A 14,531-nucleotide genomic window follows, 5' to 3' on the forward strand; every position below is an offset into this window, starting at 1 on the left:
TTACTCCTCACATGTTTGTCATGTTAATCTCACTTTGGTATCTCAGATCTCTTCTATCAGGTTTCTTTTTTCTTGGATTCTGTGCTTGATATGGAAGATGAGGTTGGGTGTTTATTATTACCTGGAACAAGGCTTATCTTTTTTTTTTTTTTTTTTTTGTCGGTCGTGGGGCTTGAACTCTGGGCCTGGGCGCTGTCCCTCAGCTCTTCAGCTCAAGGCGAGCGCTCTACCACTTGAGCTACAGCGCCACTTCCGGTTTTCTGGTGGTTTATTGGAGATAGGAGTTTCACAGTCTCTCTTGCCCGGGCTGGCTTTGAACCGCGATCCTCAGATCTCAGCCTCCTGAGTAGCTAGGATTACAGGCGTGAGCCACCAGTACCCGGCTAAGGCTTATCTTTTTATCCACTGACATTCAGACATTTCTTCATCACATATCTTTTGCTTACCATAAAAGGTTTTGGAAACAATTGAGGGTCTGATTATGCATCAGAATAAAAGAAAAAACTTAGTATGAATAACTGTCAGCAATTGTGCTTTTGGTGAAGAAGTCTTAGAGTTCTTTAGTACCATAGGCTTTCTAGCAGTTCTCTTGTGCTCCTAAGTTTTGTGCCTACCACATCCCTTTTCATGGATAGAAAGCAGAGAGGAAAGGCCATAAAAATGAAGCAGAAAGGAAGTTAGAACCTGACATTTGTGACTTTCAGGAAAAGAGTCCTTGAAAGTCATTTAGCACAAAGATAGAATGGGACCACCAAACATTTCTATCAGATATGAGTGCCAGATATGAGTTCTGTAATCTCAGAACTCAGATGGCTGAGGCATCAGAATCATGAGTGTGAGGCTAGCTTGAAGAACAGAGTGAGTTCCAAGCCAGCCTGTGCTACATAATGGGACCCTGTCTCAAAAAGTAAGCATTTTTAACTGTGATATTTGCTGTTTTCCCTCTCCCCCAATCTTTCTGCCTCCTGTGTAGTTGGGATTACAGGCATGAGCCACCAGTGCCCGTGTGCTCTTCTCTTTTGTTGTTCTTCCTACTTTACATAAATGCCCTCACCTCTTCCCAAGATTTGTTGTTGTCTTACATCCTTACTACTTTCTAGACCTCAGCTGTTCCACTGCCTCCCATGGTAGCTGTGAGCTTCCTTAGAAATGTGACAGTTAAGTGACAGAAGCCAGACACAAATGATAACCTATTGTGTGACTCCATTTATATGAAATCTCTTAAGACAAGAAGAGCCATAGTGACAGAAAGTTGATTAATGATTGCCAGGAACTAGGAGTGTAGGAGAAGATTGGGCAGGAGCATGGGTTTTTAGTAGGTATGGATAGAGTTCCTTTTTAAGAGTGAGAAAAATATTCTAAAAATAGATGATCATGATCATCTATTTATTGTACATCACTGTGAATATACTAGAAAGCCACAGAACTGTAAACTTCAAATAATTTAATTGAATGGAATATGAACTATATTTCAGTAAAGCTGTTAAAAATACCAAACTTATGTTCCTAAACAATTTATCTCCCCTCATGGTCCATAACACTTTGAGGTTAGCCAAGCCAACCTAGAAACTTGTCCTACTAATGAATCCTCAAATCTTATTTCTGTCACTCATTCATTTCATTTCATTCATTTTAGTTACTGCATATTCCATGTTTAGATGCATTTTGTATTTCAGGGCTTTGCAAAACTTTTGGCTCACATACTCTAAAATTTTGTAAAATTATCTACCTTCTTGCATCTTTTTGGTTATCTTATTTTTAGGTCCACATTATAGTAAATGATATAATTTCTGGCATATTATGAATACTGGCAGTCTTATTTTTATTGGGGCCACATCTTGTAGGTACCATTACCTGTGTGTACACACTCAAATTCCAGTCTCCCAGAAGGAAAGTAGATAATCAGCATAGCACTCACCAATTAAGGGAAGGAACTTTCCTAAAATCTTAGTTTCTAGATGCTAGCCAAGGGTCAACCTTGTAATAAGTAGACCCTTTCAATAACAGTAACCAGATCTTCTACTGTGTTTACTTTTTTCTGTACAACTATGTGTGCATGTATATATATATATATATATATATATATATATGTGCGTGTATGTATATGTGTGTATATATACGTGTGTGTGTGTGTGTGTGTGTGTGTGTGTGTGTGTGTGTGTGTGTGTGTGTGTGTGGTGTTGCGTTGCTGGTTGTGAGGTTTGAGCTCAGGGCCTGGGCTCTGTCCTTGAGCTTTTTTTACTCAAGGCTAGTAGTGTTCTACCACTTTGAGCCACAGAACCACTTCTGGTTTGGGGGCAGTTAATTAGAGATAAGAGTTTCACAGACTTTACTGCCCAGGATTGGCTTTGAACCTTCATCTTCAGATCTCAGCCTCCTGAGTAGCTAAGATTACAGGCATGAGCCACTGGCACTCCACTGTACAACTATATATATTTTTTTATTATGAAAATACCATACAGAGGGGTTACAATTACATGAGCAAGGTAATGAGTACATTTCTTATCAAGCATTGTTGCCTCCTCCTTTGTTTCCCCTTCCCATCCCTTCCAATCTTCCCCCCATCCCTCAGTATAACTATATTTTTGAAGAGCTTGATTTCACAAGTGGTAAAGGGGGAGAAGAGAAGTACTATAGAAATCATACTACATCATGCTAAGTATTTTCACATATTCTTCATGGAGGAAGTAGGCTGTAAGTTGGGACATGGAGGGGAGCTGGATAGCTTTAGCTAAAGTTAATGATCTGTGCTTGGCAATAGGCTATATAATTAGAAAGAAATAGGAAAACGAAAATTAGACAAGGCTCCAAAATCTGGGGGAAATATTTAGGACTTCATATAGTAGCAGTAGTACCTCTTCTTACACTGAGGAGAAAGTGGTACTTTAGGATGCTCACTTGATTAACAAGAGGTAGGGCTGTGGGGGAAAGATGTGGTACAGGAAGACCAACATGAAACATTTGCAGGGACCCAAGTGTCAAGTTATAAACATACATGAAGTTGGGCATTAGTGTCTTGCACCTGTAATCCTAGCTACTCAAGAGGCTGGATCTGCAGATTGCAGTTCAAAGCCAGCCAGGGCAGGAAAGTCCATGAGACTTATCTCCAATGAACCACCAGAAAACTGGAAGTGGCGCTGTGGCTCAAGTGGTAGAGCACTAATCTTGAGCTGAAGAGCTGAAGGACAGTGCCCAGGCCCAGAGTTCAAGCCCCATGACTGACAAAAACAAATACTTGAGAAGGGGCTTGTATATTTATTTTAACAAGTTTTGTAAAAAGATTTTCAAATCATTGAAAGGGTCAGGGACCAATCTGAGAGACGGTAGGTATTAAAGAAACTATGTCAAGCGTGGAAGTAGTTGATAATAATTGCATGTTTAAAATTTTTTACTGTTATTTTAAAAGTGATGCATGGAGGGCTTAGTTACATAAGTTAGCTAACAAGAACATTTCTTTTTGGACAATGTCATCCCTTTCCTCACTCTCTCCCAGTTTTCCATCCCTTCCCCACCCTAATTGCACATTTTTACAAACAAGGTATTTCCATTGGAATTCTTCAGAATTATTGTAGTTAGTATTTCCTTGTAAAGTTAATAGTTAACACATATTTTGTTTGAAGACAAATTACATGATTTTTACAATGTGTAAAGAAATAGAATACAATGAAATCTACTTTGATTTATTTAAAGGAATGATGTTGACAAAACTATATATGCTTGTATTTATGAACATTTTATTAACCAAAATAGAAGAATAATAATTTCTATTACCACTGTTTTTGTTTGGAATTAAACATTTTCTTAGTAATGTAAGTGCCAAAAAAATAAATCAACTTTTAAATTTCTTTCAGTTTTAATGTAAGAGCCTAGTAAAAGGTAAGGATACATGTATTATTGATTTATTTATTAATGTCCCCGAAAATTATGTCATTCTACCAGTTTTTATTTTATTAGTTGCATGGTCTTAAGTTCAGCTTGTGATTGGCAATTTAATATTTTGCTTAGTATCCAATAAAAAAGTCCACATTCATTACCCTTTAATCATAGTCTTCCTGTTCACGTAAATTCCTTTTCCTATATTTATTGAAACCTTACGTTTTTGTTTCATTAACCAACTAACAGCAACAAAGCTTCTAGTAGTTTTCTCTGCAGATATCCATCATTAGAACAGTCCAAATAGTTTTAGAATTGGAGAATCCTGTATAATGAAAGAGATAGAGTACCAGTTTCAGGTTGTGCTTGTACTGGAGAGACTAAGGTTTGAGTCTTCAGTTTATGCCAGGGTTGGCTCCACTGGAACTCACCCAAATAGCAGAAAGTCGTTTTCATCAATTTACTAACACCAGTGTTATCTAGTATTATATGTGGGGTTTTTTTTTGTCCTACTGACTTATCCTTTGATATCTGCTTTGATGTGTTCTGTGTCACTTTGCTTCTTTGGGACCCCACATACCTTTGTGGGGATTTTGAGGTGCAAAAAGTACTATGTAAATTAAACTGTTTTCAAAATTACATTGTGAACTAACTCTAGCTTAGATGTTAGAACTGACTCTTTTTGAAGCCTGTATTTCTTTTGTTTTCTCTCTATAGGAATATACAGACGACACTGAAACGTAGTTTGGAATTACTACAAATGGAAACAACACTACTGAAGGATATTTGGAAGCATCTCTTTTTGTCAAGAGTTAGAATTGGCACTAAGGCACTAATACTGTAACTTTATTGATAAAAATAACTATTTTTCAGTAGTGGAATGCTGCAACATTTTTACACTTAACGATTGCTTTTAAAATACAGTATTCAATTTAAAAGTTGTATTAACTACAGTTTCTTTGCAAAATGTCTCAATAGAATCACTTGAAGGGCATTATTTCTTGATGCAATTTTCTCCAAGCATGGTTTCACTGAGAGAAAGTTATATCTGGACATTTATATGTTGAAAGCTTTGGTTTGGAAATAAAACTATGAAAATCGTATGTCTGTACATGAAAGACCTTTACAGTGGCCTTACAGTAGCAAATTTTATACCAGATTTTTTCTTTTTCTGATGACATTTTGTCTTATAACTTGAAGTTTTTCTTAAGTTTCTGAAGATCAAGGCCTATAATTCATACATTTCATAATACAATATAAGAAGGCTAGAGAAAAGGTGCTTCAACTTTTCCATCAGGTAGTTGTGAGTGCACTGAATTTTTGGTAATATGTTCATTCAGTTTTTTCCACAACTATTTGCTCTTTTCCAGTTTCAAAATGCTATTGTGGAAAATATGTAAAGATTTTGTAATCTATATTCCATCTTATTTTTCCCTCAGGGCAAGCTTGTGCATATATTTTTAAAGGCTTTTAGAACATCTGACAAATGAAATGTCATATTTGAAAATTGTACTTTACTACTACAGCATTACACATTTTGCAAGCACATCTTACAGAGTGTTTATTTTCAGTTCAGTTGATATGTACTGCATACCTACTATGTGTAAAATAGAGTTGATGACATTTTAAATGCAGTTTTTAGGTCTGAGTACTTTGTTTCTTTATGTTTTTGGTGTTCTGCTTACCAGTACATATACATTCCCAAACCAATTTTTGTGAAATGTTTTATTTGTAATAAAATAAAATATTGTTGGTCTTCCTGCTTGAAGAAGTTGCTTGCCATTTTATCAGAACATTATTTTGGTTTTCTGAGCTTTTGCGCCCTAAGTAGGATCTGTCACTGTCTAACACTGTTAATTATGTAGGTAGAGCTTCTGAGTGGAAATAGAGAGGTTGGTTAAAACTTTTTTTCTAGGCTGGGCACTGGTGGCTCATGCCTGTAATCCTAGCTATTCAGGAGGCTGAGATCTGAGGACCACATTTCAAAGTCAGCCTGAGCAGGAAACCCCTGAGACTCTTATCTCCAATTAACCATCAGGAAACCAGAAGTGGTGTTGTGGTTCAAGTGGTAGAGCACTTGCCTTGAACTGAAGAGTTCAGGACAGCGCCCAGGCTCAGAGTTCAAGCCTCACAACCGACCAAAAAACAAAACAAAAACCTTTTTTCCTAACTTATTATGTAGTATCATAGTTTTTACATTTATTAAAATGATGAGTCAGTCTGTCTTAAATGGGACAGTGATAAAGAGGGCTAAGAGTACTTGACTCATTGCTAAATGGGTAATAAATTTAGGTAAATGGCCTTTCTTATATCATGTGCCATTTCTGTAAGGTTAGGTTTCCAAACATACTAACATTTTGCTTATAGTATGAAATAATATTGCAACTTTATATTGTGTAGGTACTTAGAAAAGTTGTCTTAAATGTGAAGATAATTAACTCTGCGGTTGTTATATTCTAGGAGACTGTTATAAACCTTGAATATTTAACAGTTTGATTGACAGCTCTGTTTCACCAATATTGTATGCTAAAATTGAAGCAATGAAAAGGAGAACAAAGTACAGGGACCATACCTTTATGATGCAAACAACCTAATAGGGAAAATGGACATGGAATATATAAATGAAACGTGGTAAACAACATTGATTCTGTAGCTCTCTCCCTTCTTTTGTGTTGGTCCTGAGTCTTGAAGTCAGGGCCTGGGCTCTGTCCCTGAGTGTTTTTTGCTCAAGACTAGTCTTTACCCCTTGAGTCACAGTTCCACTATGCAGGTCAGTTGGAGACAAAGAGTTTTATGGAATTTACTGCCTCAGCTAGCTTTCAATCATGATCCTCAGGTCTCACCCCCTGAGTAGCTAGGATTACAGACATGAGCCACTGGAGCCTGGCTATATCTCTGTTTTTACTTTTTCCACCCCTAGTACTGGGGATTGAACTCGGCCTTGAGCATTTGCTTAGCCTTTTCACTCAAGGCTGCCACTCTACCACTTGAGCCACAGTTCCAATTTATTGCTTTTTGATCAATAATTGGAGATGGTATTCTCTCAAATTTGTCTGTTTAGGCTAGCTTTGAATCTTGATCCTCAGGTATCTCAGCCTCCTTATTAGCTAGCATTATGGGCACAAGCCACCAGCACCTTGCCTCATAGCATTTTGAAATGATGAAAGGAATTTGAGTTTTTGTGTGTGTATGTGATCTGAGGATGGAACTCAGGGCCTGAACTTAGGCAAGTGCTCTACCACTTGGACAGTTCTACTTTTAGTTTCTTTCTTTTTTTGGGGGGGGAATCAGTCGTGGGGCTTAAACTCTGGGCCTGGGTGCTGTCCCTCAACTCTTCAGCTCAAAGCTTGCTCTCTACCACTTGAGCCACAATGCCATTTCCGGTTTTCTGGTGGTTAATTGGAGATAGTCTCATGGACTTTCCTGCCTGGGCTGGCTTTGAACTGTGATCCTCAGATCTCTGCCTCCTGAGTAGTGAGAATTACCGGCATGAGCCACTGGCACCTGGCCAGATTGTTTCTTAGATAGGATCTCATGCTAACTTTGCCTGGGCTAGCCTCAGCCCTATCCTCTTACTTCTACCTCCTGAGTAGCTAGAACCACAGGTATAAGTCACCCTGCCAGCTTATTTTTGAAATGAAATTGCACTTTTTGTCTAAGTTAGCCCCAGACCTTGATCCTCCTGTCTCCTTTCTGTGTAGCTGAAATTATAGTCATGTACCACCAAGCCAGGTAGTACATGAATGCTTGATTGCATAAGACTTGGGGATTTTTAAAAAAATGCATTCTATACTATTGCCTTATTCCTACACCACTCACTATATACTAGGCCTTTCACTGGCACTAGAAATAGAAAAATAATGAGACCTAGTTCCTGCTCTAAGGAATCTCAAATTACTGGGGAATAGATTTATAAAGAAAAAGAATTGTAGCTGGGTGCCAGTGGCTCACACCTGTAATCCTAGCTACTCAGGAGGCTGAGATCTGAGAATCACAGTTCGAAGCCAGCCCTTGCAGTATAGTCATTGAGACTCTAATTAACCACCAGAAAGCCAGAAGTGGTGCCTCAAAGTGGTAGAGCAGTAGCCTTGAGCAAAAAAGCTCAGGGACAGCACCTAGGTCCTGAGGTCAAGCTCCACTACCAACCAATAAACAAAAAAAGGAATTGTAGCATAGAGTACTAAGTATTATCATGAACATAAAGGCTAGAAAAGTTGACATTCCCATTTAGAATCCCCTCTTCAAGTTTATTTATTGATTTCAGAAGACATTATTCTATTGATGGTTTTGCTTTTTTTATAAGTTGATCTATTGGAGGAAATGGTAAATTTACATATTTTTACAGTATTGTTTCTTTGTTTTGTTTCAAACTTTTCTTGTGTGCTGGTACTTAGGAATTGTATGTTTTGAACATAGAGCCTCTCCCTCTTGCTCAGCTTGCTGGCTCAATGGCTGGTGCTCCACCACTTGAGCCATGCCTCTAGCCTAGCATTTTGCTGGTTAATCAAAGCTGGAGCCTCACAGACTTTTCAACCTTGCCTGGCTTCAGACTCTAGAATCTCTAATAATTACTCAGGCCACTGACTTGCTAGAATTACAGCAATAACCAATGCATGACTGTATACTTGTGTGTGTGTGTGTGTGTGTGTGTGTGTGTGTGTGTGTTGTGATGCCTGTCATAGGCTTGAACTCAGCGCCTTGGTGCTTTCCTGAGCTTTTTTGCTCAAGGCTAGCACTCTGCCACTTGAGCCACATCTCTAATTTTGGGCTGACATCAAACCACTATCCTCATACGTCTCCTGAATAGCTAGGATTATAGCTGTGAGCCACTGGCACCTGGCTTCTTTGTGTTGTGTGTGTGTGGTTTTTTTGTTTTGTTTTGTTTTTGTTTTGTTTTTTTGGGGGGTCCGGTCGTGGGGCCTGAACTCTGGGCCTGGGCGTTGTCCCTCAGCTCTTCAGCTCAAGGCTAGTGCTCTGCCACTTGAGCCACAGCACCACTTCCGGCTTTTTTCTTTTTGCTTATGTGGTGCTGAGGAATCAAACCCAGGGCCTCAGGCATGCAAGGCAAGCGTTCTACCACTGAGCCAGCTTCCCAGCCCGTGTGTGTGTGTTTTTATTGCTTTATGCGAACCTATAATTATTTCAGTGTAATTTTCAATAAGAAACTACCCAAAGTATTATCACAGAGAAAACTGTCATACATAGTTTGAAGGATACTTTATTATTATTATTTTTTTGTTAAAATTACCATTTAAGCACCACAGTACAGTGACTACATTTTGCCTAATGAATCCTGCCCTTCTTTGTGCTAGTACTGGAGCTTAAACTCAGGAAATGGGTGCTGTCTCTTTATCATTCAAGGATAGCACTCCATCACTTGAGCCACAATTCTACTTTGAGGTTTTTGGTGGTTAATTGGAATTAAGAGTCTCAAACTTTTCTTTTTTTTTTTTGGTCAGTCGTGGGTCTTGAACTCTGGGTCTGGGTGCTATTGCTCAGCTCTTCAGCTCAAGGCTAGCACTCTACCACTTGAGCCACAGTGCTACTTCCAACTTTTTCTGTTTATGTGGTGCTGAGGAATCGAACCCAGGACCTCATGCATGCGAGGCAAGTACTCTACCTCTGGGCCACCTTCCCAGCCCCTTTTATGCACGGGCTGGCTTTGAACTGCAATCCTCAGATCTCAGCTTTCTGAATAACTAAAATTACAGTTGTAAGCCACGGGTGCCTGGCTTGTGTGTGTGTGTGTGTGAGAGAGAGAGGGGGGGGGTAGGAATTAAACCCACGAACTCTCACATGGTAAGTGTTTTTTTTTTGCCAGTCCTGGGGCTTGAACTCAGGGCCTGGGCACTGTCCATGAGCTTCTTTTTGCTCAATGCTAGCACTCTACCACTTCAGCCACAGCTCCACTTCTGGCTTTTTCTGTTTATGTGGTCCTGAGGAATTGAACTCAGGGCTTCATGCATGCTAGGCAAGCACTCTACCACTAAGCCACATTCCCAGCCTGCTAAGTAAATTCATCTTTTTTTTTTTTTTGTTGGACTTGGGGCTTGAACTCTGGGCCTGGGCACTTTCCCTCATCTCTTCAGCTCAATGTTTAGAAAAGAAGAAAGTGACTTTGTTTTTATAATGCTGAGGACTGAATTCAAGTTCTTGCACTTACTTGCTAGGCAAACACTTTCATTTAGCTAAATCCCCAACCCTAGGAAATTGAATTTAATGTCGTAAAGTTCTTTCTGGTGACGTTTTGTACAAAGCATTACAGTTAATATTGCTAACTCAATGATCTCTCAGCTTTTGTAAAAAAAAAAAAAAAAAAAAAAAAAAAAAAAAAAAAAAGAAAAGAAAAAGAAATATAAAAGAGTTGCCAGGTGCCAGTGGCTCATGCCTGTAGAATCCTAGCTACTCAGGAGGCTGAGATCTCAGGATCATGGTTTGAAGCCAGCCCAGGTTGAGAAGTCCATGAGACCCTTATTTCTAGCCACCAGAAAGCTGGAAGTGGAGCTGTGACTCAAGTAGTTGGGCACTAGCCTTGAGCACATAGCTCAGGAACAGCACCCAGGCCCTGAGTTCAAGCCTCCGAACTGGCACACACAAAAAAGAGGTATACAAAATGTTCCTTGAAATGTTAACCATAGAACAACCATACAAGCCAGCAACTCTTCTCAACAGGGCTAAAACTGGGAACTTACAGCCAGGTGCCAGTGGCTCACGCCTGTAACTCCTAGCTACTTAGGAGGCTGAGATCTGAGGATCACAGTTCAAATCCAGCCCAGGCAGGAAAGTCTGTAAGACTCATCCCCAATTAGCCATGATGATAAAGCTAGAACTAGCGCTGTGACTCAAGTGGTAAGCTCTTGAGCAAAAAAGCTCAGGGACAGTGCCCAGGTCTGAGTACAAGCCCCAGGACCAGCAAACCAAAAAAAAAAAAAATTGAATGCACAGTTCTACTCTTCTTGAAGTGAAATCTGAAATTACCTTTCATAATCTTGTTAATACTTAATGAATACAAATATGAGGCCCTGGGTTCGATTACTCAGCACCACATAAGCAGAAAAAGCTGGAAGTGGGGCTGAGGCTCAAGTGGTAGAGCACTAGTCTACAGCTGAAGAGCTGAGGGACGGCGCCCAGGCCCAGAGTTCAGGCCCCATGATCAAAAAAATTAAAAAAAAATATATATAGTATTGGTGACTGTCTTAAAAGTGACCAACAAAAAGCCTAGATGGATAAGAAAAACAACCTGGGGGTAAGGCTCAAATGGTAGTAAAGTGCCAGCTGTGAGCAAGCAAGGTGAGCAAGAGTGTGACTTCAAGCAGGGTACTTGCACATATATATAAGAACACAACACACAAGTCTTTATGTGGGTATAGCTTTTCGTTTCATTTGTGTAAATATCCAGGAATGGGATTGCCAGATTATGTAGTAGATACGTGTCTAATTTTGTAATAAATGACCAAATGATTTTCCTGTGTAGCTGTCCCATTTCACACTTTCATCAACAATGTATGAGATTTCCACATCCTCATTAGCTTTGGTATTTCCTTTATTGCTAGCTGTGCTGGATTGTGTAGAATGCCATCTGATTGTGGTTTGTGTATGTATTTCACTGGTAAGTAGGGATTCTGAGCATCTTTTCACATATTTATTTTTCTGTAATGTACAAAGGGTTTCAGTTCAGTAGGTCAGAATATGAGTACAATGCATCTTGATCCATATCACCCCTTCCATTGTTCTCCCCAAACTTTTCCAACCCTACCAATACCTTCAAGTTAGGTGGTCCCATTGTCATATGTACATTGAATATGAATGCATTTGCCCACCCTTCTCTCCATTTGTCTACTTCCCTTGATTTCCCCTGCTGACAAAGCATGTGTTAGTTTGTATATGTTCTTATTTCCCCATTTTCCTTGCACAGAAAGTAGCATTCTCTATAACCTGTTTGCACTTTGCTACTTTCACCTAAGGAATGGAAATTGCTCAATATCACATTGCAAGATTATCCTCTTTCTCATAGCTTTTTATTGTCGTTCTTTTTCATAGCTTCATGCTACTCCACTGTACTAATTCAAACACTTATTTTGTTGGTTGTGGGTTTTAAACTCAAGGACTTGGCACTGTCCCTGAGCTTTCTCAATTAAGACTAGTGCACTACAGAGGGCCACTTCCAGTTTTCTGGTGGTTAATTTGAGGTAAGACACTCATGGATTTTTCCTGTCCAGGCTGTCTTTGAATGGTGATCCTCAGATCTCAGCTTCCTGAGTAGCTAGGATTACAGGCGTGAGCCACCAGCACCCGGCTCAAACACTTACATTGGACATTTAGGTAGTTTCTATTATTTTGTAGTTATAATATGCTACTATCTATAACCTAGTATATATTTATTTTCATATTATTTGAGGTGTATGTTCAGAGTAAATTCCAAGAAATGAGATCACTGCCCTGAAGGGTAAAGTGTCTATGAAGGAATGGTGGTATACACCTATAATCCCAGCATTTGGAAGGCTAAGGCAGGAGTATCACATGTTCGATATAGCAAAGCCCTGTCTCAAAAAAAAGTATATGGAATCTTGTTAGATAGAGCCAGACCATCTCTCTACATACATAGAAGCGGTACCAGTTTGTACTTCCCCAGAATACTATGGGAGAGCCAATTACCCCCACAACCTGGTCAGCATGTATAAACAAGCTTTTGCATTTTTGCCATCTGACCCCTGAAAAATGATTTCTTGGTGTGTATTTGCTGTGCATTTCATCCAGAGAAGTTTTAATAAGTAATCTTAGAAAAATGTCCTAGTTACATGTAGGTACTTTAAAGAATCTCTTTTGAGGCTGGGAATGTGGCTTATTGGTAGAGTGCTTGCCTAGCATGCATGCAGCCCTGGGTTTGATTCCTCAGTACCACATACACAGAAAAAGCTGGAAGTGGCGCTGTGGCTCCAAGTAGTAGGTAGAGTGCTAGCCTTGAGCAAAAGAAGCTCGGGGACAGCGCCCAGGCCCTGAGTTCACAAGGACTGGCAAAAGAATCTCAATTTGGTTAAAAGCTCTAAAAAGTTTTTACCCTGGAAAAAATGTTAGCACACATTCTATCAAGTGGAACCAGAATGACATAACTCATTGTCTGCAGTATGATCTTTCCTGTTTTTATTTTGCCTGGTGAGGAGCCTTTTAAAGCTTTCTTGCCCCACCTAATGGACAAGGAAGGAAGTTGAGTTGCCTTTCTCCAATGCTGCCTACAAATCAGAGGGCATGCGCACCAGAGATGTCATAGTCTCATAGACTTTAGGGTAAAAAGAACAATCTGAAGAGAACAATATCTGTAGATGTTATGATAACAGCTTCAACATACTTCTAGATTGTGCATCAGTAAGTCATGTTTAGAGCATGTTAAAATAGTTGATATATTTTCTTAGCCATGCTAATAGCTATGTAACTAATCTTTGGTAATAGCAACAGCTGTGGTTAGTGTCTAGATTTTCACAGGTTCATTTCAAATATGATTTACTTATTTGTTTGCTTGCTTGTTTGTTTAGGCACTCTGAATAAGTAATGCATGCATGATGGGGAAAGTCCTAGAAAGTAGGAGAAAGTATAAAGGAGAAAGGTTTAAATTGCCTGTACTACTATTCAGTGGTAATCTCATTGAACAATTTGGTTTCAATCCTTGTGGCTTTTGGCACAGATACCCATTTTGTATGTATTCACCTTTCCTACCCTTCCTTCCTTCCTTCCTTCCTTCCTTCCTTCCTTCCTTCCTTCTTTCCTTCCTTCTTACCTTGTGTGTTGGTACTGGATCTTGATCTTAGAGACTGGGTGCTGTGTCTTAGCTTTTTGTTCAAGGCTAGTGCTCTACCACTTGAGCCACAACTCCACTTCCAGCTTTTTAGTGGTTAATTGGAGATAAAAGCATCTAGGATTGTCTTCCCTGGTTGGCTTCAAACTGCAGTCCTTGAATCTTAGCATCCTGGGTATCTAAAACTACAGGCATGACCCACTGGTGCCAGGCTGCATTTCGTTAATTAATTAATTTTTCTGCTAGTCCTGGGGCTTGAACTCAAGGCTTGGGCTCTGTCCCTGAGCCTCTTTGTGCTCAAGGATAATGCTCTACCACTTGAGTCACAGCACCACTCCCAGCTTTTTCTGAGTAGTTTATTGGAGATAAGAGTCTCACAAGCTGGGTGCCCGTGGCTTATGCCTGTAATCCTAGCTGCTCAGGAGGCTGAGATCTGAGGATCGTGCTTCAAAGCCAGCCTGGGCAGGAAACTCAGTGAGACTCTTATCTCCAATAAACCAACAGAAAACCAGAAGTGGTGCTGTGGCTCAAGCGGTAGAGTGCTAGCCTTGAGCTGAAGAGCACAGGGACAGCACCCAGGCCCAGAGTCCAAGCCCCACGACTGACAAAAAAAAAAGTCTCACAGACTTTTCTGTCCAGGCTGGCTTTGAACCATCATCCTCAGACCTTAGCCTCCTGAGTAGCTAGGATTACAGATGTGAGCCACTGGCACCCAATTTAACTTCATTTTTTTTAAATACATATAAACTGTAGGGGCTGGGAAGGTGGCTCAGTGGTAGAGTGCTTGCCTTGCATGCATGAGGCCCTGAGTTCGATTCCTCAGCACCACATAAGCAAAAAGAAAAAAGCTGGAAGTGGCGCTGTGGCT

The 14,531-nt window shown here is 39.8% G+C and overlaps 1 protein-coding gene across 5 annotated transcripts in view; it reads left to right on the forward strand.

The window, feature by feature from the left end:
* Bclaf3 (BCLAF1 and THRAP3 family member 3) overlaps positions 1-5,628 on the forward strand; it is a 59,858-nt gene extending 54,230 nt beyond the window's left edge. For 4 of the 5 annotated variants that reach the window (XM_070040772.1, XM_070040773.1, XM_070040769.1 and 1 more), the window contains one exon: positions 4,591-5,628. In XM_070040772.1, the coding sequence (XP_069896873.1) occupies positions 4,591-4,617 (27 nt within the window). In that variant the 3' untranslated portion in view covers positions 4,618-5,628. Of the gene's footprint in view, positions 1-3,851; positions 3,877-4,590 lie in introns of all 5 variants that reach the window. The other variant, XM_070040771.1, reaches the window with a different exon arrangement.
* Positions 5,629-14,531: the final 8,903 nt, after the last annotated feature.

This window comes from Dipodomys merriami, unplaced genomic scaffold (genome assembly GCF_024711535.1).
Source record: "Dipodomys merriami isolate MVZ:Mamm:240054 unplaced genomic scaffold, mDipMer1.0.p SCAF_3, whole genome shotgun sequence".
Classification (NCBI taxonomy): domain Eukaryota; kingdom Metazoa; phylum Chordata; class Mammalia; order Rodentia; family Heteromyidae; genus Dipodomys; species Dipodomys merriami.